A 24,030-nucleotide genomic window follows, 5' to 3' on the forward strand; every position below is an offset into this window, starting at 1 on the left:
TTACCTCACTTAAAACAAATGATTGCAGCACTTTTCACCTGTAATATTACAAAAGATATGTATTGCAATTCCCATTTTACACCTGAGGTAAACCACGCCATTAACATTGCAACTCTGCTTAAACACTCTGTCAACTTTAATGGCATATCTACATATACTGCACACATAAATGAGAAAAAAATCCAAACCTCATCACATACATCATTCACATATTGTATACAGTCAGTCCTGAGATTTGTATTGATTTAATATCTTTGAAAGCAGAAATTAAGAGGACTCAAAAGATCCATCATGGTGCAATTATCCAAAGTTTTTCTTTTAAAATGCATCTATGTTTGGTCCCTGCCCAAATAATTTTAACTGTAAATTTTCAAATGTCTCAATTATAAAACTGCACAGATCTGAACTATAATAGTCAAAGCTCAACTGTTTTATAAATACATTTAAAATATGGCATTAATATAAAAATCCTATACCATACAACCAAAACAATTTAATATAGCTTGCTATGGCAATAGCCAGATCATTTTTCCAAACAAATAGATAAACTCCATCATGTCATTTTGAACTTCTTCTGACCTTCTGATGGCTACAATTGGGAACAAATATTATCCAAGAAAAATACTGGTGGCTCTGCATTTGCAAAACAGAGAATGCTTAAATTGAGCAGCCTTTGCTTTAGTAGCTATATCAGATGCATTGCATAGGAAAAGATACCAGCCCAGTTCTGCTTTCATATATATCTAGTATAATCACAGATCAAAAATTCTACTGATTTAGACCATGTCTACAGTGCAATCAAAGTGACTGGGACTGATGCAGACAAATCTGTTCTCTAGGTATAAATTAGCTATCGGGTCACAACAGCAGGGCAATCACAGCAGTGTGGGATGTACTTAAGACTATTTACCACACTTTACTGTGAGTTTTGCATCCCATGGTAAGCTCAGTATTGCTGGATTTAGTTACATTATCTGTAAGGCTGAAATAATTACCTCGATTAAAGCTAGTTGGCTTGTGTCTGCCCAGAGGTGCAGACACATCTTTGGCTGCAGTGTAACATGCCCTTAGTGAATTTACAATGAGGGAAACTGATAATAAATATTGGGGTACTATTGATTGTTTCCTTTGTTCACACACAGTGTAAAATGAAGTTTGTTAGTGACTTGAAAGTAGAATTCTTTTCACATAACATTAACCAACTAAGGTTAAGTATATAACCTAACCCTATTACCCAACGGCCTTGTAGAGACAATGGAGAGAAACAGGCACCGTCAGAGGGCAACACATCATAAGCAAGGTTAACTGACTTAGACCAGATACTTAACTTGCTGATATTGAATGTTAGTGACTGAGAGTGCAAAGATGACCTGCTATAAATTGCCACACCCTGGACGGAGTTCACTGAGACTACTGCTCAAAAAAGACAGCCATTTTTGTATTGCTTTTATACTGGTTGCTTTCTAATGCTCTTTAAGAAAAAAAAAAAGTATAAACAAATTTCATCATCCTAACATTCAAGTGTGGCTATTGTAGTGCATTTTTTACTACCAAAACAAGAATAGATTCCTTATATAAATACACCTAGAAGTAAATGTACAGCATCATATCAGTCTTAAAAATTCTTAGCCTCCGTTACGACTGGACTATGAAACCATGCTGTCAACCAATCAGGAGAAATGATGCAAGGAATATCATTCTTTTTTCCACTTTTTTTTTTTTTTCATTTTAGCTTTCTTTCCAAAATATACTTCTCGCTTTTTTTTTTTTTTTGGTACAGTGAACGGCAGCAACAGCAGCTTTTAGCAGAGCTGTGGTTGTAATGCTGCTGAAAGCTGCTTCCCGAAAATGACCTTTCCTACCCAGTAAATTATTCCAGCAGAGGAAGTCAAAAGCAAAAGAAAAAAAAAAATCACTTTTGTCATATTCCTCACAAAACTACTGTGTTGGGAAAGCTTTTCAGACACATGCTTAAAAGTAAAAAAAAACCCTAAAAGCATGCCACTTCCACTCAATTTTAATTTCAAGACCTGACTGGCTGGGATGCCTCAAGTCATTCTCTGGAAGCCTTGAGATAGTATGCAAGTGGCAGGAATATGACTATGTCTGGAGCCTGACAATAATTGCATACCACTGCTTGCATTGCAGCAAAATCTTGACATTGCAAACAACAGCATAAAATAATAGAGCCTGGTGAGATTAACTATTTCAACCTTATCAGATGGAGGAGAAAAAAGGCTTTACTTAAGACCTGAGGCTCTTATCCTCCCACTGGGGGAAGGGCCAAGGGAAAGCATAGTTTCTGCAGGAAAGATGACAGTGGCTCCAAGCAGTCTATCACTCCACAGAAGAACCAGGTTGAACTGGGAGGGCAGGTGGGCTTCCAGTAAAGCAGCTGCGTCTCCCTTGCTGACCTGCTCTCTCTGAAGGCACCACCCCATATCAGCCAGCAGTTCCTGCAACACCACAGCCTTGTCTCATGGTGGACATAAGTATCTTCTGACTTCTCCAAAGGCAGAGGTCTTTGCAGGTCTCTTTCTTAACAGAGGAGAAATCACTGCTGGCAAAATTGGGTCTTTGGGATGCAGATTATATTCGGTCTTGTCCAAAATGAAGGACCAACTCTGCCTTCCAGCAAAGCCTAGTCAGAAAGATTTAATCAGACAGAAAATTGTCTTGGTGCTTGTAGCAGTATAAACTAACAGGAACTGAGGCACAGGAGAGAGTACAGCGTAGCGTATCTTCAGAGAGGGAACACAGGCACTAAGAAAAAAGATTGTGTGAAACTATGTAACAGTGTCATCTAGTGACTCCTGCCATAATCTTATTATCCAGACAGTGTAACCAGCTACCAGGAAGGCCAGTTTTTACCCTGTTGAAGTGAGCTCTATATTGACACTTAGCATTCAGCTATGACAAGATTTCATGGGCAAACTGAGTGCCCACGTACACAAATATGACATTTGCAAACAAGTGTCTGATGAGCACACGGACATCCTTAACTGCGTATGTGGAAATCCCAGTGGAATGCCAATGCCAGGCATGGTGCAGGTCCTGTCTTGCGTCAGGGAAAGCATCTGTCATGATGGTGCTGACATACAGCTCACAATTATACCACCTAGTGAGACTCCTTTGAACTTAGTCCTCCATGTAATCTGCAGAACACTTTGCAAGGTCCTGCAGACCACCAGGAAGCCCTGGACAACAGCTTAGTAGCCTCTGGTGGAAGCAACCACAGTTATGAGTAGGCAACTTGGCTGTTTTCTTTTTTTTAACATCTGACCCTAACACCAAGGATGATGTATCTATAACCAGTGACTAAATCCTGTACCATACCTCCTTATTTCTAAGCTCACTCACTGAATGAGAGCTAATCTGTTCATAAGGTTAATGAGAGCCCATTAGCACGATGCTCAAACAGATGTTTCTTTGATTCTTTCCTGTTTCCTTTCTTCTTGGCTGAAACTCTGTTTCCCACATAAGAAAGCTGCTTCTCCTATGAAGACACACTGAGAGAGTTGGGGTTGTTCAGCCTGGAGAAGAGAAGGCTCCAGGGAAACATAACAGCCTTCCAGTACCTAAAAGGAGCCTACAAGAAAGCCCAAGAGGGACTTTTTACAAGGACATGTAGTGATAGGACAAGGGGTAATGGCTTTCAACTGAAAGAGGGTAGATTTAGATTGGGTGTAAGGAAGAAGCTCTTGACTGTGAGGGTGGTGAGGCACTGGAGCAGGTTGCCCAGAGAGGCTGTGGATGCCCCCTCCCTGGAAGTGTTCAAGGCCAGGTTGGACGGGGCTTTGAGCAACCTGGGGTAGTGGAAGGTGTCCCTGCCCATGGCAGGGGGGTTGGAACTAGAGGACCTTCAAGGTCCCTTCCAACCCAAACCATTCTGTGATTCTAGTATTCGATAACAAAGACCATTAATAAAAATGAAAAAGCTTAACTAATATATTGGATTCTTTCCTTTTTAGAGTTATGAAGTTCTTCACAAAGTGTTATACTTGCCAAAGAATACAGTTAAAGGCATGAGCATTTTGTTCTATTTCCATTATAATTAATTAAACTGCCAGAAACATTGTCCAAAGAGCATTCAGTCTGACAAACTTGGAAAATCTGGAAAATGTAATGCAAGTGTGACACTTGTCTGTAATTCATGTACCTGTTTACAGGGGTATAAACCACACTGCAACATTTATTAGCTGTTTATAAATAAAAATAAAATAGAATAAAAATAGAATAAAATTAAATAAAGTTTAAGAGAATTGGATTTTTTTTTGCATATACCTTGAGTTTCAAATCACATTCACCTCCTTCCTTTGCTTTATACTGTACTGCTTAAGTGCTTTAAATGTTACGTATCAAAACTTAATGTAAGCTTCCAGAAAATTAAGCACAAGTTTTATTATTGGTTTGATAATGAATTTGTCTGATCCTGCTGTGACCTTAACACTCAAAATTAAGTGTCAAAAAAAAAAAAAAATTAATCCAGTTTCAGATTTTCTTATCTGAGGTTTGCACATACCGTGCACCTGAAAGATCTGTGGCATCTAAGTAGAGACCATCATAATAAACAGCTCAGCACAACAGGCAAATTGGGACAGTTGGGGTTTTTTTTCTTCCTAGGACACTAACTTCTTGCGTTCAGTCTGATCAGTGAGCTCTGCTCAGAACCATGATCACTGATTTAGGTGGCTTCAGGAGCAAAATCCCAAACCTTGCTACCATTGTGCGATGCAGCCTAATGAGTCACACCTGGGCACACTGCAATGATGCATCCAGGCTAACTATATTGAAAACTCAGCTATATTGTACCATGTAGGTGCAATAGCTCATTCAGAAATACCTTAGCTCAACACCTCATTGTAGAGGGTAGATATATCTTTTGTGACCAAAGGACACTAGCAGCCAATGACAATGTCTTTGCTTTTGGTGGTTTCAGCTCAGCTCCATCTGGGCAAGTGACTGTAGACTGCAATCTCACTAGTTCTAACTGGTTCATTGTTGGCAGTCCCAGCAGAAAAGTCAAAAAAATCAACCAACCAAACAAACAAAAAAAAACAGGAGAAAAGTATTTAAAGTAATGCTTTTGGAGCAAGGTTGAGGCAAGTTGAAGGAATAAAGAGGAAGAGAGAAGTTCCCAGATATGTGAAAGAGTCTTTTGGCTTTCATTTTGAAACAAAGTTATAAGCACTTTTCTCTGCCAGAACAGTCTTAGAAATATATAACAAAGAAGAAAAAAAAAAAAAAAAAAGGCTAGCAGTATTTCAGCTTAGAAAAGTCCTGAACCTCCTTTCTGTAATATGAGTAAAACAACAGGCTGCTCTGCTTCCTTTCCCAGAACTGATCCAAGGGGCAACTTTCTGAGGAACCCCAGAGCCCAGGAATAAGCCTTCACCAGAACCAAACCATCACAGCCTGTTCCCTTTAGGAAGAGGAAATCTGAACGTAATATGAGATGTTCCCAGGTCCCACTTCTCAAGGGGGACATGAGGGCCAGCAATACCACTTCTTCAGCACAACATCTCAGAACAGCTCATGTCCAGCAGTCACCTTGTGTTCCTCATCTGCAACACTCCTGATCCCTCCTGTCTTACACTGCCTAGATCCAGTTCTTCCTTTCCCACCCTTTATCCACCCATCTTTTCTTTTTCACCTTCACACACTCTTCTCTCTCAGGCTTTTCATCCCAGCTCTACTTTGTGTTCCAAATGCAGCCATTCCTTTCCAAAACAGTGAAGCATTTGGATACCTCAGCAATTTGACAACATGCATATAACAAATCTGAGAAAACTGTATAATTTTTGTTCCCTTGAAACTCATCTTCTTTATCTGCTCTCTTCTGTGATTTCTTTTATGGTACCAAAATGACCATGTGCTAGTTTTATGTTGGGACAGGAATTATTTATTTCTGAGGCACATGACTCCAAGGTGCTGAAAAAAACAAGTAATAAAAATGTGAGATGGAAAGAGATTCTTCTACAATAAGTTCTCTTACCTCTTAGCCCACTTGATGAGAATATAATCTAATAACAATACAATGAAGTTAGGAGAATGCTCTGGAATCCTTCAGCCTATGAGTTTGGTGTCCAGTTTTACACAGGTAACACCCTTGATACAGCCACATTTGGATTTACAAGGCATATCTGTGAGGACAACTAGATTGACATGATTTAATTTCAGACAGTATTTTTTCTTCATAACTGCAAAGAAAAATCAAACACATATGAATGATGTTCAAAGAAATACATCTGATACCCTCATAAAGCTAATGCTGACTTAGAATATTTATAGCAAAATAGTGCAAGATTTTGTATGTGCTGTATAGCCTCATTTGTTAAAAAAATATATTTTATAAGTGACAAGCCCAAGTGAAAAATTTTATATGGTACAGGATAAACCACCCAAGTAGTTAAATCAATTCCTTTCTGTTTAATTTTGCTATTTGTTTTTCTATCTGAGCTGCCAATTTTCTAACATATTAGAGAAGAAGTAGGAAAGTCTTTTTGATTGATAACAAGCTCAGATTTCTGTGTCAGATCAGTGGAGACTTTTTTCAAAGTAAGAATTCGGTACTTTGGTCTTACATTCTTAGACAATTATTCTACAAAAATTATTTAAATGCTCTTTTTTTAGCTGCTTTGACAAGAACACCAAAACAGTTCACATCACCCTTGACCTGCAGGGTGTACATCATCTTGTCAACATATAAACAAACACATGATGGGCTGTATTTTAATAGATTCTGTAAATATCAAGATCCAATTCATCAAAAGGTTTGCCAAAGTGACAGCTGTGGGGGTTGTGGTATATGGTTGCATGTCCATCCAGTGTTGTTGCAATAGGATCATTGCAAGAACACTCAGAGCTACTGTTGCTCTTTGTTCCATATTATTATTTCTCTGGAGCTCTGGGTTAAGCTGCAGTCTGTATACGCCACTTCATGTATAAGGGAAATATGCAGACTTCCGGGCAGAAGCCACATGGCTTGCTTTTATAATAATCCCTCTCCTCTCTCCCCATCTTTATCAGACAATTCCTCTGATGTGCTGCACTGTGTCAGAAAAGGAGGCTGAGAGGAATTTATAAGCACAGAAACTCTTACTTGGGAGAATGAGCAGAGCTCGGTTTCGATAAGGTTTACACAGACACAGTAACTTTTCTTGGTTGGCTTCATGGCATGGACTTTAAAGCCAGAAGGGACCGTTCAATCATCTGCTCAAGACTGTACTTCATAGACCATTAGCTTCCATCCAGGAAAAGGCACAGAAAAAAGGGAGAGGGCCAGTGTGCCATGAGTACTTGATGGCCCCATAATGGCAGGGAATTGCTAAGGCAAGAAATGCCCAGATGAATCAGCAAGCCAAGACAGCCACATCTGAAGCTGCAGAGATCATGACAAACCTGCAAGTTCAGTGGCAGTCAGCCCAGGGCACAAATATGCTAGCTGTGAAATGAAAGACTAACACCTCAAACCACTGTCCCTGACCCAATCCCTGTGGCAATTCTCTGGCCCCACAAAAAAGCAAAGATCTACCTGGACAGCTGAGGGAAGAAATTGCCACTAAGAGCCACACTGAAGATGAAACCCTTATGCAAAGTGCTATGAGGAAGAGGCAGGCAGTCTTGCTGTCCTCATGGGTGGCCTAGGAGTTAAAGCAAAGTGTTCGGAGGTTCACAGACCGTGAAGTCAAAGGCTCAGATCCTCCAACCCGAAGATGCAGAACTCGACACATCTAATGACACTTTAAAGAGTCAAAGTAAGTAAGGTGCCTGCCTCTTTTAGTAAGTCATTCTTATGTTTAACTATTGCAATACATAATTACCACCTTCTTTTAAGATGCATTTTGTCTTAACTTCAGCTTCTAGCCATGGTATTCTGCCTGTCCCATTTCACCCATTGACTAGAAAAGCCCATCTGCTAGGTTTGGGGTTTTTTCCATATATAAGTGGCCATACAAAGAAGTCAAATCAACTCTAACCTCTTCTATGATGAAGACAATATATTAAGCTCCATTGAGAACTCCATTCATAGGCTTTTTTTCCAGAAGCCGATTACCTCCACAGCCACCATGTACTCTCTTCTCTTTTCCCACAGTTCTCTGGTTGTCGTCTCTAGACACAAGGTAATTCTTCAAAGATATTTCAGTCACATGATAGTGTTCATTTTATACAATTTATAGCTACCATAATCCTTCTGCTGGAGAGTTAAATGCCATAACGCTCATGGGCAACTCAAACACAAATTCCTCTACTCATCCACAAAGCCAAGGTCTCTCTCCTCATCCCCTGGTGCCTTTCCAACTGACTCCTCCATGATGGAAAGATTAAGAGACTGATGTATGAACTTAAAATATTTGCCTTCTTTGAAACTCCTACCATTTTTGTTTTGCTGGAATGGGGTATAACACTGGAGTCTTTTTATTCACTATTGAGTACAATCACCATGAAATATAGAATGAAAAGACCTAAAAAATCCAGCAATCTGACACTGGGACAAAGCTCAGGAGTCCTGATCTTGGAAGCCACTCCATGCTTTCTGTAAGCTCCTCAACACCACCAGCTCTCAACAAAGTTAAAGGAAGTAAATGAAAGCTCAGAATCATGCAGCGACATTGTGGTATGAGCTTACAGCACCCAGGCCTCCACTTGTACTATTTAGAGCTGTCATGCACACAAGAGAAGAATATTCTTACCCTGTTGATTGTAGTTAGGCACAGCAATGGATTTTTTTTATTATTTGTTTGTTTAAATAGTGAAGTTTACGAGGAGTTTTCAGGTCATTAATATGAAACTATTCCTTTCAACATTATGATTTGTGAGCAGTTTTCTCAATCATTAGTACTGACTTGGCTTGTGTTTATGTGCAAAACTGCCCTATTAAACAATATAAGACCTTCTTTGGTATTTGCAATTGCACCATTTGCTCATGATTGACTTGGAGTCACTAAGAAGCCCTGTCAGTAGTACTGCTAGAATAAATCAACTGCAGCTAAAGTGGAAGCCTATCTTATCTTTAAGTTTTCAGAAAATCTAGTAAGGTGTTGGTCAAATTGTCACAAAAATTGTCCCCAGCAGGCACAGTACAAAGTCATGTCAGAAGGCACAGAAATTCAGCTCAATCTAATAATAATAAACACTACCTGGGCATAATCTGGTTTCAGCCCATAAAACAATTAACCTTGCTAGGACTTGTTCCCTTGGGCATGGCACTGTGCTAGCAGACACACTCCCACATGGCTTCCAGTCCACAGCAGGCTTCTGTCTGGTCAGTTTAGACCACATACATAGCAAGCGTGTGCCCGGTTGTGCCTGCCCATGGTCCACCCTTGGCGTGATATCTTATTTCCTAGTGCAGCACTAAGGACATGCTGAAAGATCTCTAAGAAAAGCTTTGCATGCTCAAGAATATTCACAAAGCTACCTTTTGTAGTACTTGCAAGTTTTTGAAACCTTAAACTAGGTAAAATATTTCAATTAATCAACAAGAGTGTGGGAAAAATCCAGAGCAGAATACCGTGAGAACATGAGGGATAAAATGATTAATTCTGAACCCTAGCATTGCTTAACGTTTTGCCTGTGACTTTCTGTGGGATATCCGCAACTCATCCTCAGATAGCACCAGCTCAAAAACTGAATAATAGATAGATCAGCACTGTAATGCTCATGAGACAAGTCTAGCCTGGTTTGTAAGAGAGTGGTAAAATTACCCGTAATCTTTGAGAACAAAGAGAAAGAATGGCAGTAATCTACAAAAGCCATGGTCTGAGAGAGCCCTGGCTCTTTCTCCAAGCTCACTGGCACTATGTTGCCTTGCTGTCCTATTCTCCATCTTCTTCAAACACACTCTTTTAGTAGCCTGCATTTCTCTGTTGCACCAATTTTCCCTATGATCTAAAAGTCCACTTCTTCAGCCTCCATAGATACATGAATTTGCTGAGGGAAAGTGGAAGATAAGATATCTAGCTCTCCGATTTTTATGGTGAGACATTCAAAGAGTATGAAGGAGGGAGAAATTTAGTCAGACTTTCAGTCTTTGGCAATCTGATCCTTGGATGGTGCACTACAAAGTCTTTCTTGCCTAGAAATTTCTCAACATTACTTCTTTTAGAGATTTACCAGGTAATTTAATACCAAGTTGCAAAGACTGACTGTAGCATTATTTAAATAAAGCAATGGAATTAACTATCAAAATATTAATGTACATCCAGTCCAGCTTCGCCTGTAAAAGAGAAAACTTTTTTTCCACAGTTAATGTAGGATGACAGCTAGAACTAGGATGCTCTCAACACCAAACTTACTGCGAATTCTCCAAATAAATTAAAACACCTTCCACACAGAAGGAATGTTTGCCCTCTTTGTAGAAAGCACTGAGACAAATACACATCTTTCCAGAAATCATAAAAAGCATTTTTAATGTAAGATTTTTACTGCAATAAATAATAAAATAAGAATTTAATAAAATTTTAAAATAATTTAAAAATAAAAAAAAAAAAAACTAGAACAAAGGAAAGGAAACGTAAAAAATAGTATAATAAACACCATGGTGGTCCATACCTTCACTAGGTTGGCTCTAATCATAAATTATTGCCAAGACATGGAATTGCCTTGGCTTAACTATCATTGTAGCCGGCTGTTTTATCTGTGGATGCAGTGGCAAGTTTAAATTCTTGATGTCTTCCATTGCTTAGAACAGATGATCTGAAAGTCACATGTGATACAGAAAGAGGAATTTTTCCTGAACTACCCACCAACCAGTGGCTGGGTGCAGTACAGGAACAGTGTGCTGCTCAGCTTCAGAAAGGGGAGAAGGCCTTGTGGAAACTTCTTCAGTGGTTGTCATTATTTCAAATTGTGATTAATAGTGTCCTGAGAGGCATTGCTAGCTAGTCCTGATCATAAATACAGCCACTATGACATGCAGGCCATAGAGTGGGAATAAATAGCGTAAAGTATAGTATGTGGACCTGTGAGATTTCAGAAGAGATAAGTAATAATGTGGGAGAAATATAAACTCAGAATGAAGGATTAAGCAGATTAAGACCCTATGAAGTCCTTAAAATGATCCAACATGACAGTTGCTATATCTTTAAAAAAGAAACCATCTGATTTGCCTTGGCAGCAAACAATTAAATTGTACGCAAATCAGCCTTTCAAAAGTAAAGGAAAAATCTATTTCAAACAATGAAGTAAAACTTCTGCAACACTATTGCCACTGGGACATGTCACTTTTGGGGCATAAAAATTAACATTTTTATTAAATAAACAAAAACTCACAAAGGTTAAGAAAAGAGACAGACAAATGTAGTCTTTGGAGGAAAGGGAGGCTGCAGACCTTAGCCTGACCCTCAGCCATCTTTTGTTGGGAATGGCAGACCCCAAGGTCAAATAGCTACTCAGCCAGAGTTACTGCCTGAGCCCACCCAGGCTCAGATATATAGCCTAGTCTAATGTATGCACCACGATATGGTGGTCTACATACACCCCTGAGCTCAGGCCATGCGTTTTCTGCTGGAGAATGGTCACTGCAAATTCATGTTGGAAATTCACCAAATCACTAGACTGGGGACACATTATGTACCATTTGGGACAAACAAGCAAGCAAGTTAATGTTCCTGACAAACTAGCTCTTATTCCAAGCTACTTGAATGTGATTCTGGTTTGATCAGAAAAGAAACGACAATGAAATTCAGATGAGACAACATTGATGCAAAGATTTGAATTTTTTTCCTAAACGTGTTCATGATTAGTGTGTGGTCTAAGGAAATGCCAAAGTTCATCTTCACTTCGGTTATCTTTGTGATAAAATTGCACCAGAAACTGAGCTTCCTAAACTCCTTACCTGACTTTCAAATCTGCTGATAGATTTACAGCAAATTAAACTCTACTGTGTTGGTCCATGAATAACAGAAGAGGTTCAGCTGGGTGAAAATTTTTGGTCCCAACACAGAAAAAAGACCTCAAATTTCTCAGGAAGCACCTGTAACCAGCAAAATGCCAGAGCCAGAGTACGGTACTTAGCAATTTGCAGGTTTGTGACCGTGGAAAAGAGAACACTGCTGAAAATGCAGCTGAGATCTTAGCTTGGTACACTTTGCCAACTGCCCAAAGGGTCACAGGAGCTTTAAGTGAAATTTGTAAGTCTATGTAACTCTTTATGCAGTTCTGTTACAGCTGGCCAAAAACTAATCTGCAACCTCTGCTTTTCTGCATGAAAAAAACCCATCTTGTTAAAAATTAAACTATTTTTCAGGAACCTATCAGTTTAGCTTAAGTATTCTGATGATATTTTTGGATGGGTTAAAAAGAAACATATTTATTTTGATGAAATATTAGTGTTTCTTCCTGAACTTTCCAAATGCTTGCCATCTAGAGGCACCTAGCCAACCTGTACACCAGTTTTCCTGCTCTGAAATGGAGAATGGCCCCGTGTCATGGATGAGAATAAAATTTTTAAAAATTTGAGGGTTTTTTTCCCATCAAATGTCAAATCTTTCTCAGAATGCTTTCTCTGAAAGACAACTCTTTTTTTTAGAGGTGGACAAATGTCATTTTGCTACTGCAGCTGTCACTGAAATCCTGCTGGTCACTATAAAATGAATCAACACAAACTCAGGGAAATATCTGTAGCAAAACTTCACATCTCCAATTGGAAATTAAGATGTGCTTTATTAGCAACTGATCTTACTGATCTTACAAAGAAAAAGAACATAGCCAAGTCCTCATTTTTCTCTAAGTAACTGTGCATCTCTTTCATCTCATTCTTTTACTGGAGCAATGGAAATGGGGACAGAATTCAAGCCAACTTAGAAATAGAAATAGAGATAATAGAATATATTATCTAGAATTCAGAATTAGTGAATTCTGTGATAGTTTCCAGTTACAAGCCAACAGAAAATAGAACACTTTTTAAAAATTATTTTCACTTCAATGTTAAGCTCTTTTTGTAAAATAGTGGTCCATAAATAGTATCAGTCACCAATCCATACTGCTATAAAAGTTCTTTTGACAGATTGGTAAAAACTAATACCCTGCTTTCCATAGTGAATGCTGACATGACAGCAAGAAAAAGTACATATAAGCTAAAGCAAAAAGTACATATAAGCCATTTTTTTTTAAATACTGACCTTTACACAACTGGAATATTAGCCTAGGTAAAAATTGTGACCCCTAGATTTGCTTACTTAATTTGCTTTATACATGACACTTCACTTAATGTAGGATTTATTTTTTTTCCCCAGTTTAGGACTGTAACAAATACTGACCACTAATCTATTCCAAATTCAGGGCTCTATTACAAGTGAACAACATGAAGAACAGAGCCTTCACATGGCCTCTATTTCAATAGGAGGTTCTCATACTCATGATAAAACCACTTTTCTCTACTTTGTAGTTCCGCAGATTAAATCAAAACCTCTTCAGAAATGCCCTGGGGTCACTAAATTTGCTTGCTTATACATCAGTAGGTCTCTACACAGAAAGTACCAGGCTGAATTACTGTTAAAATATGGAATTGTTTACATACATCTTGCTAAAGCCATGCAACAAATATGGAATGTAGTACAAACAATAAATTTATGAGTTACAGATTTTTTACAAGATACCAAAAAAATGTTTTTCTTTGATGCTAATATTTATCTAACTAAATACAATCCACTACTACATTGTCACTGGCAATGTAATCCTCCCGTTCTTCACAGTAAAATATTATCTTTAGGTCAAATGAATGCATTTATACAAGGGTACCTCTATGTTAACGGTGTGTTACTGTGGCAGACAATATGCAGGTGGCTCTGAGGTTCTGAAAGAACAGTTGGCCTATCTTGGAAAAAAATGATTTAAGAATTGTGATTAAAATGATACTGTGTTATTCAGTCATGCCTGAAGACCTCATTAAATCAAAGTTCCTAGTGACATCAATGGCTATCCTGTCTGAGCAAGGACTGATTAACAACTGCAGGATATTAGTCCTGGAAGCTCATGATCTGCATGAAGCCTGACACAAATTAGCTTGTTGCTAGCTGTGACTGGACCTCATCTGCAGTTTGCAAAAAGAATCTCCTGTAATCACCTGCATTTTAAGGTTTAGCATTTATGGGTTTTTCCCATGCATATTGCTTATTTTCATGCAAGTATAAAGCACTGTGGTTTTGTGGTTGGTGGCTAGTATTTTGCAGCTTTATTGTATTTGTTTTAATATAGGAAAACTTCTAGAGCGTATTTGCTTTGTGACATAATGTCTTTACTATGTCTTGCAGAAATAATTGACTCAAATCAAGTTACTATACACTATATCTATTGGTAAATTAGAACTTTAAGATGCAACAAATAAAACACATTATTGACTTTTAAATCTTCAATCAAATAAATATTTACAGCTGCAATTTGCCAAAATTATTTACCTTTCAATAACGGATCACAAAAAGAATATGCACTACAGACTCAAGTGAATGCCTTGGCCATCAGCAAACAAATTACAAACAGAAGAAAAAATAAGTGTTCCGGCTATCATTACAGTCTATAAATAGCTGATGTGGTTCTCTTTAAAGATGTGTGATCTTCTACATTAGCAGACTTTTTCAATGCATAATTGACCTTGAGATGGAGAATAACCTCGTAGTAAAGTGGCTTTTCTTTTAGGGAACAATGAGTATAGATATTAGAGGATGTGCCTGTTGTCAATGTTCATTGCTGAAATCTGCCTATACCACACTGGGACAATCAATTTTGTAAATGATTGCAATAATCAAGGAAATTGCCTAATTTATAAATCCTGGCATACAGCATTTTAATGGATTCCTACATTTTAATGCTGATGCTTTCAAAGCCAAATGAATTGTTGTCCAAACTGTCACTACACAAAATGATAAAAACATTCAGTCTTGTGGGTAACTACATCTCATGGATATTCAGACCATCAGGTACATAATCACTCATTAGTGAATTCTGTGATAGTTTCCAGTTACAAGCCAACAGCAAAAAACCACAGTTTTCTTATGAAAAAGCCTTCTCTGGAACCGAGGACTAAAAATAGTTGAGTACTACTGAACTAATACATTAAAAAAATTCCTAGCCTTCTTTGTCCAGGTAAGATAGCACACTATTTTACCTTCTTCTTTTTTTCCGTACATGAAAAAGAATAATCTTATTTCTGTAACAAAGAGGCAGGTCCAACAACGTTTTGACCATGAATCACATCAGTGCAGGCACCACCCATAGGGAAGGAGAACAAATGCAGGGCTTGGTTCCACGGCTGTTGCTGGTGGGTAATTCCACCTAATCCACTCTCCAACTCGCTCTCCATACTTAAGCCGGTTCTGCAGGCGTAGTTATACATAAATTGCTATTCTCAGTTAAACCTTAAGCAATTGATTTCAGCCAATAGTGGGCTGCCAGTACTTTACTTACTGCTCAATCTCACTAACCTGACATTTATGGTGTACTGATTGGCCTCTGTCAGTGGTGGTGGTTGTAAATTCACTTTGAAAAGCTTTGTGTTAACAGCCTTCAACCAGGCTCTGAGACGAGTACGAGCAGGCAAGCTGACAATTGCTCGACCTCCTGCCCTTATTACAGTGAGTAAATCAGGCTTTGAGCCATTAGGCTGGAGCCCGAGGCCTACACAAAAAGGATTGACATGACTAAAGGTCAACCTCTGTCACACATGTGTAACAATTTGGATAATGGAATTCTGTAACTTATCTGGAAAAGGTGCCAAATGCGTGGAAGGAAAGTATACCCTGGGCTGAATTTTGCAGCTCTTATGTTGCTTGGAAGTCTGCGTTTTAAAGGCCATGCATGTTTGATGACATGAAACCCAGGGGACCAAAACACGTAAAGCAGTGATTGAGACGGTTCTGCAAAATATTGAACTTCACCACCACCCTGGAAAGCGTATGCTGCAGTTTTGGCTTATCAAATCTATAACCAATATATTATTGGCATCAGGTATGCAACACATTTTGGATATCTATATATCTCATTAAAATACTGCCTTTATTCCCTCACTTTGAATCAAAAGTCTATAGAAATAATTCACTGTTAATGGTACCATAAATTATGACTTATTTCAGGCCTTACAAACTAGATTTCATCCAACAAAGGAAATACTTTTTTACTAACTAATAAAAAAAAAAGCCAAGTGTTTCCATAATATTGGTGATTGGATCACTTTTGAGCAATACGGAAAGGTAGTGGTCAAATAAGGACAGAAATGAGCTTTTATATTTATTTGTGTTCCATTTCAGTATTTTTGTGTATTACATAATAAAATCTCCAAGGTGAGATTATGTGCCATGGAAAAACAGACGGTCCCTGTGTGATCTGGCAATTTAGAAAATATTTTTTTTCTGAGAATAGTGTGTGTCCGGACGCATGCATGGACGCATGCAGTCCATGGAATTATTGTTTTCAGTAACACTGTTGAGATTCTGGGGCTGTATCCAACTCCTCACCAAAGTTTATTCCAAACTTCACTTCGTTAAATAGGAAGAGAATCAGTCGCTGTACCAAATTAGATTTATTTTGTTGCACATGTGCTTAGGCTTATTTATCTGCTCAGGCATACAAAAGATACCTTGTGTACATGGAATAAACATACCAAAGACACAGAGATACATGAAGATAAGGTGTGAAAAAGTCTTATAAAAATCACAGGATTTCTAAAAGAAACATCAAGGTTTAGTTTAGCTTTTCTAAGAATAAGAATTATCAAACACAAAGTAGATTTTATATTTGGGATCAAACTAAGTTTCTATTGACCTTAAGTAAGAAATCTTTAACTTTAAAAAGTTATCTGGAAAAATGTGATACTAAGTGATCCAGAAATACTAGTGTTAGCAAGCTGCTTTATAGCAGCTTAGAGCAATTTTCTTCTAAGCTACATAAATTAAAGGAGCTGTGGCGCTGAATGTGCTCTTACTGAACTTCCAGCGTAGTAAGCTACTGAACACAACATTAGGGATATTTCCAGTAGGCAGTATGTGAACTTAAAATCCATGTAAAAGTAAAAATTATTGTGTTTTTTTAATAGAAAATAAGCACAAGGGTGGTACACCACACAAAATCCTCAGAAAAGGCAAAACAAAGCAACAGGACAGCACCAGCTGTTACTGTGCATAATGTAAGATATAATAGTAATATAACTAAGGGTTTTTTCCAAGACAAAATTATTTTAATTTCATGAACATGACATATTTGAAACAGGGCTGACAAGCAGTCTAGAATACTAGATGATGGATTGCTGAGAAACATAATTTTCACTTTAATAGAACTACGGCATGCACGTAATTCTATCCTCCAGTGCTTTGCTGTAACAGTGAATTTAGTCCAAAACTACAGCCTTGAGAATCTGAATAGAAATCTATCACCATAAGTGGAATGAGTGCTGCCTTGGAAAGGTAAGAATTCTCTCTGCATATTAATTTGTACAGAAATGTGCAGTACCGCTGCATGGACTCTGGCCAGCATGCATCCCAGCAAAACGCCTGTTCTTGGTCCAGATGAAGTCAAATGCAATGTTTTCTTTGACTTCAGATGAGGTACAAAAAGCCCAGTAAGTACCGAAATGGTATTTTATTAAAATGACATGTACACTTTCTAGTAGTGCCAGTTAATCTTGTCCATTTAAGAGGTCAATCAGTAACACAGGTTTAGCATTTTGTAATTACTAATGAACTCCCTGCTGTACTTATATTTTGCTCATCCCTGTAAAAAAACCTAACATATGAAAAAGCATTTCTTCCAGAAAAGCAAAACTTAAGTCAAGTTAAAATAAAGTGAAATACTATATTTTACATTCTTGGGCTATTCCAAGAAAAAAAAAATATTTGGCCTCTGAAAAAAAAAAAAATCAAGAAAGACAGCAAACTCTCAGGCAAATGAAGAAAAGGAAACTGTAAGATTCTATCCTTTGTTATGTCTGTCAGTAAAAGTTTTTTCTTCTAAACTGCATTTGCAGAGAAAAAGACCATTCATGATTTAGCTGTTTCCAGAAATTTGGAGCCTGAAAAACTTCTACTACTAAAATGTATAAGCCGTTTAAACTTCTGTATTTTATTCTAATAGAATTTAAGTTTATATCGTATACATTCCTTAAGTCTACTCTTATTAAATTTTGATGTTAAACAGAAAGGGGAAAACATGTGCAACTAGATTAATTTATCTCCAGGGAGTAAGGACACATTAATAATTGAGATAATGTTTTCATATATGTTGGAATCAAGGGTGCCTTTTCACTTCTTTATTAGAAAACACATTAGGGGAAAATTATCTCATTTTCATCAGTAAGACCTAATTGCTGAGAAAGTCTCTTGTTTTCTTTGCAATAACAACAGGATTGTTCTCATTTCTTCAAAATGAAAAAAAAAAAAAAAGAAAGAAAAAAAGATCAGAATTATTATCAAGCAGAGCTGGAATAAATGCCTGTATTACCAAAGAGAGTGTTTACTTAATACACCCAATCCTGTTTTTGTTTTAAACAAATCAGAGTTTATTGTATTTTTATAAAATACAAGCAAACTCTAGATTGGATAGAAGTGGGCCAAAGGGGAAAAAAAAAGAACTACAACTAAAAATGACTAGTATTTTTGGCTTTCTGAAGGGCTGATCTTTCTGTAAGTTATAAAAAATTATCTTGGCTGATTGCAAGAGAACTCTATAATTTCCCATGAACACCCATAGGTGTCAAGGCCTGTTGTGAGGTAATGGAATGGTATGTAATTTACTCTGAATCGCTCTACGTTATGCTGCATGGATTACATACAAAGCAAACATTGAGTGCGTGGTGGGAACACTTGTGCAGACAGACTGGAGCATATTTCCATAGTGTTGAACTATACATCAAATGCAGTGCTTCTGATGTTTCCCACAACAAAGAGAATAAAAAAAGCCGCCAAATCAGTAACTATGCTTAAAAGTCTTTGCAATAGTCCTTCTATTTATCTGGCGTACACTGAAAACAAAGAACTGTAAATGAAAACAAAAATTTATCAACTTTACTTTGCAGTGCTGAGAGGAAAAAAAAATAGAATCCTATTTACGGTACTAAGAAAGATAAATTCTCTCTATAAGGTCCATCAAATCCTAATGATGAATAACTGATCTGTATTTGCAGCTATCTTGAAAAGATTGGTGGAAGACAGTTGACTAAATCCACAACTTTATAAAAGGACAATGATGAGACATTCATTTAATGCTTACAGTGATTTAATCCACACTCCTATACCATATAGACTAAAAGAATACAGACTATTCAGATACATACTTTCAATTGCTTTTATTTATTTTCACAGATCAGCTTTGTAAAATCCCACACACTTTCTGATTACTTTCTTTTGCTATACCTTTTCTTTATTAAACATCAGTTCTCTGATAGAAAAAACATACCAAATTGAAAGACAAAACAAATGAGAAACAGCCAAAACTTTTAGCTAGAGCTTAGGGTATGTGATTCTTTGCTAACAATTTTTGCCATTAACAGAAATAACCTGAGACCATAAGCTGCCCACAATACTTCCCCCCAAAACCCTAAATTTAATTATTATTTTTAAGAAAATTTATTTAAAATACACACACTCATTTTGCCAGCCAACAGGAAATCTGTGTTGTGTGTTAAGAGCAGAGGAGCAAACCCACAGAAAAACTCGTCAATGGCCTGAATCTGGCACATACATCAGTACTACTTCTTACTTTTACTTAACATCTTTTTCTTCCTTGCTTTTGGCTTTCCCCCCAGCAACCTCCCTTCCTTTATTGCTTTAAAACAATTTTTAAGTTCGTCTGAAGTTAGACTAAAAAATTCTTGCCTATTTTAAAAATATATTATCAATATTTGCAACTTAACTTGCATAAAACTGATTTGTAATAAAAAAATAAATTGATACTGTAAATATTTAAGGATAACATAAAATTGTCTTAACTCCATTTATTTTAGCTAAATTTCAATGGTTTATGTAGCTTGATGATCTGGCAAGCTTATTTTATTATTTTATATTCTGTTAATTAGCATAGTATAAACCACAAAACCCCTCTTAACAATGAAAATAAAGCCTCCAACATCATTACAGAGTGTTCCATTAAAAAAAAAAATATTAATAACATATCCCAAAATGCTCTCATTATAATCACTGGGCTTTGGTAGGAACAGATTTAAGTCCAATTTATTAATTTCTGCTATACAAGAGAAATTCCATCCCCACTAAAGGCAGCAACAAAACTTCCAATGACTGCAAGTCATCCAGTTTTACTGAGTACATTTAGGTGTGTTCTGAGACTGGTATTTCACTCTTTAATGTGAAAATCTCCCTCTTGCCACAGTGACTCTTCTGGGTAAATATTTTGGGACAAAGACCCTGATGTGTTATTTAGTATTTGTTTGTGTATAGGAAATGCATAGGAGCTCCTACTCATAGAAAGAAGTCGTATGTATTAGATAGTATGCAAAAATAGACCATAATGATTAAAAGAGGTAATCATCAGTCCCAAAGAGCTGACAACCTAAATATTCATAGGTTTTCTGTGAACAAGTGCTATACACAACCTTCTGGCTCCACAACAGCAAATATCTCTTAAAAATCCATTCACTTTTACTGTATACCCACGGAAGACAGCAAAAACACTCTTTGCATCTTCATGGACTCCTTATCGGGTTTCTAATCAGCAAGCGTGTCCCCTTATATTCTGAAGATTCGGATTTGGTCTAGATAAGTAAATATCACCTGCAGATCTAAAGGCATGTTTCTACTGACTCTCCGTAGCACTTAGTCTTGAGGTGAGCAGAAGCTGCAGCTACAGAGGGCTAAGCAGAACTAAGAAACGACACCTTCCAGCACAAAGCAAAGAAGAAATGAATGGTAGACGACTAGGTAGACAGTAGGCTGTTTCTGTAAATAAGAAGTACTGACACACACAGGGATTATACGTGTTCCCTATTAATTATTAGATCTGTGTGTAAAATGAGCATATACTGTCTTTTCTTTCTGAATTAACTTACCACAAGATGCTGTTGTTAGCATCTGTGTACAAACTATACCTAAGCACAAACTCCAGTGCTTCACTGGAGAAAATGTGCATGGTCACGAACAGTAACAGCCATGGATGCCCCTGTACAGCAAAGGAATACAATAGCGGGTTTATGATCTGTTCTGCCAAACCACAATCAGTGTTCAGCACAAAATAAACCAAACTACCACAGCCTGAATGTTTTCATATCAATTATCACTGTTATCCTCTCTAAGATGGTGACAAATACAAAAAAATAACATCTTCAGAGAGCTGAATGTGACTTTCACACAAAAGCACTGAAAGCATCATTAGGGGAATGCACAGTCAGTGCAGGACCAGAGTTGAACTAAACTGTGAACAAGCACTAATACCTTCACTGTGCAAATAGCAGGGCTATAGAATAAGCTCCTGCTAACACCATTTTCAGGAGCTAAAGCTCCTGAAACACCATTTGTTTCAGCAGCTTTCTTGGACTGTCTGTAGGCCACAGTGGTGGTACAATACGCCACCTCAACCCACATGTGCTACTCACACTAAGAGGACACTGCTGGTACTGTGACCTGAGAGCTCCGTCAGCTCTTGTTACTCAGGTCAAAAGGTAAAGAGCACTGGGTGTTGTAACCTTCATTATTCACTGGCCACATCTCTCTATTCTGCAGTACAGCACCTGCAACAATGTGCTCTTCCCATGCAAATCAGTTGGAGCTCTGAGGTGTCCACCGGTTTTCTGGATACCTCTAGCGCAGCAAGGCTTTTGCTTGCACTGTCTACATTTTCAAATCTGCTGGGTCGGCTTACTTAAATTGTGTTGGTTTTTTTTCATGGCTAGTGAACAGTGCTAGTACTACTAATTACACTCAATGTCTACTTCAAAACAACAAAATCTGACAAGGAAGGAAAGATGACAACTTACTTCCCAGAGATGCTGAGTGTTCCTGATGGCTCCGGCTTGAACCTTCTCTGGCAAGAGCAGGACTCCCTGGAAGGGCCCAATCCAGGTGCCCTGTTGGATCCGCTGTGCTGCACAAATGCCGTACGCCAGGCCAGGCACTGTGCTGGTGCACAGGCACACTTCCCGGGGCAGGTCCCGGAGCCACTCTGGGATCTCAGGTGGAGGGGCTGCCGCAGCAGCACTGCTGGTGCCCACCAGACGGCGCAGGGAGTGGAGGGGCCCATGCATGGGGCACTCGCCGTTGCGGTTATCAGCACACATGTCACATCCTGTGGGGCAAAGAGGGAAAAACACCATCAATATGGTGCTGGTGGCCACCACACTCTGATGTGGCATGTGGCCACCACTATGGACAAGACCATGCAGACCCCCCTAATTTTCCTGTCATTTCACGGCAGCTCAGCACTCACACACACCGTGCCCTTTTGCATGTTGCTTAGCATAGTTTTCCTAATCTCGCCAAAGCCCTTAATAAGAAATCCCAAAGGCTGAGCAATACCTGCAGACATTTTGCAAGCCTCGTATGTTCACAGACTTGCCACGACTCATTTATTTTAACACAGTTTCTTAAGATTCATTTTTTGACAAATACAAATAGCCCATTTAAACTATCCCAGTGTGTTTCGGTGAGACTTTTTAAAACACAGTCGTAACACCGTACAAGTCCCCCTCATTGGCCTTTCCACAGCTCAGCCCAAGGGTTTAATTGTAACAGGATTTAATTTCATCCTTATTTTAAATGAACATTCGCTCTACATTTTACATTAATGTGTGTGTGCATGCCTGTCTGTTTAGAAAATAAAATAAATAGAACAGAACCTCATGAATGACAAATCAGAGCATGCATAGGCATTCACTTTTATATAGACTAATCTAAATTGAATTTATGTAGCAAATATTACTGATTCCTAGCACATGTTTAAAAATTTTTATTGAATGGGAATGCATGGGTTTTGCCTGTTACATGTAGCTGAGGCTAAGAACAAAACCAGCATGTCCAGTTTTGTGAGCAGCTCCCATGAAAAAGATGAGTTTGTAAAAATGTTAATTTCCCTAACTGCTGTTATTAAGGGATGATGTTTCTCTATTTTGGGAAGATCCTACAGTGTTTTTCCTTTTTTGAGCAAAGAAAATTTTGGTTAAATGTCTCCACTGCACACTACTGCACGTGCCATGAATATACAACTTCCAGGAAAACGTTTCATCCTCAGGAAATCCATTTCTCTCAAGGTATGCTGAGTTAACGTAACAATAAATCTATCGAAATAGGTTACTGTCTTCTGCACATTTCACCTTTGTAGCACCGTAGAGGTTTTCATATAAATTTATTCCAGAAATACAAAGGAAAAACAATAACTATGCCATAGTACTCATGTAGCAAGGCCTAGATCTTTACCCTAATAATTTTATACAACCTACACCCACTCTTATGAAAATAAAGCACAGTATTCACTATAGAAGCTGGAGCTTCTTGGTCTAAGTCACAGATTTAGAATTGCTAGAGTGCCTGTAACCACAGTTTTAATTCTCAGGGGGGCTGACTCAGCGGTTCGTCTTTCCAAGGTGGATATACTATGTGTTATGTAGGCCTCTTTCCTACAGAGCCTTCAAAGGAAAACCTTCCTCTCTATTCAGTAAAAGCTGCTAAAGGATAATAAAAGCTGCATTTTCAAAATATCACCTCTATTTGCATTCTCCAACTTTAGACACACTTTCTAAGCACTACTTCCTGTCATCCTCTTTTAAATTGTACCATGCAAAAATGATGCATTCGGAACTACGAAAATATTTGAAAATTACACGCGGAAGCTAATTTCCCTCGAAATCGTTACCCCGTCCAGCCTCGCAGGAAATGCACGTGTCCCTGCTGGGCGCTCGTCTGTGCAAGTTCCCTACCCGTCACATCGGAGACAGATCTCAGCAGAAAGCAAGCAAGCCAGCCCAGAGCCGGGCATTACTCTGACGGGTGCGCCTGCAGAAGGCGGCCCCTGCGTGTGGAGCTCGCCCCACGCCACCCCCACGGTGTCACGCAGCAGCAGCAGCAGCAGCAGCAGCAGGACCAGGAGGAGCAGCAGCAG

The 24,030-nt window shown here is 38.2% G+C and overlaps 1 protein-coding gene across 1 annotated transcript in view; it reads right to left on the bottom strand.

The window, feature by feature from the left end:
- The window catches only part of PRDM6 (PR domain containing 6), a 73,429-nt gene that overhangs the window by 41,508 nt on the left and 7,891 nt on the right, over positions 1-24,030 (bottom strand). The window contains exon 2 of the mRNA XM_010561690.1: positions 21,914-22,221. Coding sequence (XP_010559992.1) covers positions 21,914-22,221 — 308 coding nt within the window. The remainder of the gene's footprint in view (positions 1-21,913; positions 22,222-24,030) is intronic.

Source organism: Haliaeetus leucocephalus, unplaced genomic scaffold (assembly GCF_000737465.1).
Source record: "Haliaeetus leucocephalus isolate CR32 unplaced genomic scaffold, Haliaeetus_leucocephalus-4.0 Scaffold150, whole genome shotgun sequence".
Lineage (NCBI taxonomy): Eukaryota > Metazoa > Chordata > Aves > Accipitriformes > Accipitridae > Haliaeetus > Haliaeetus leucocephalus.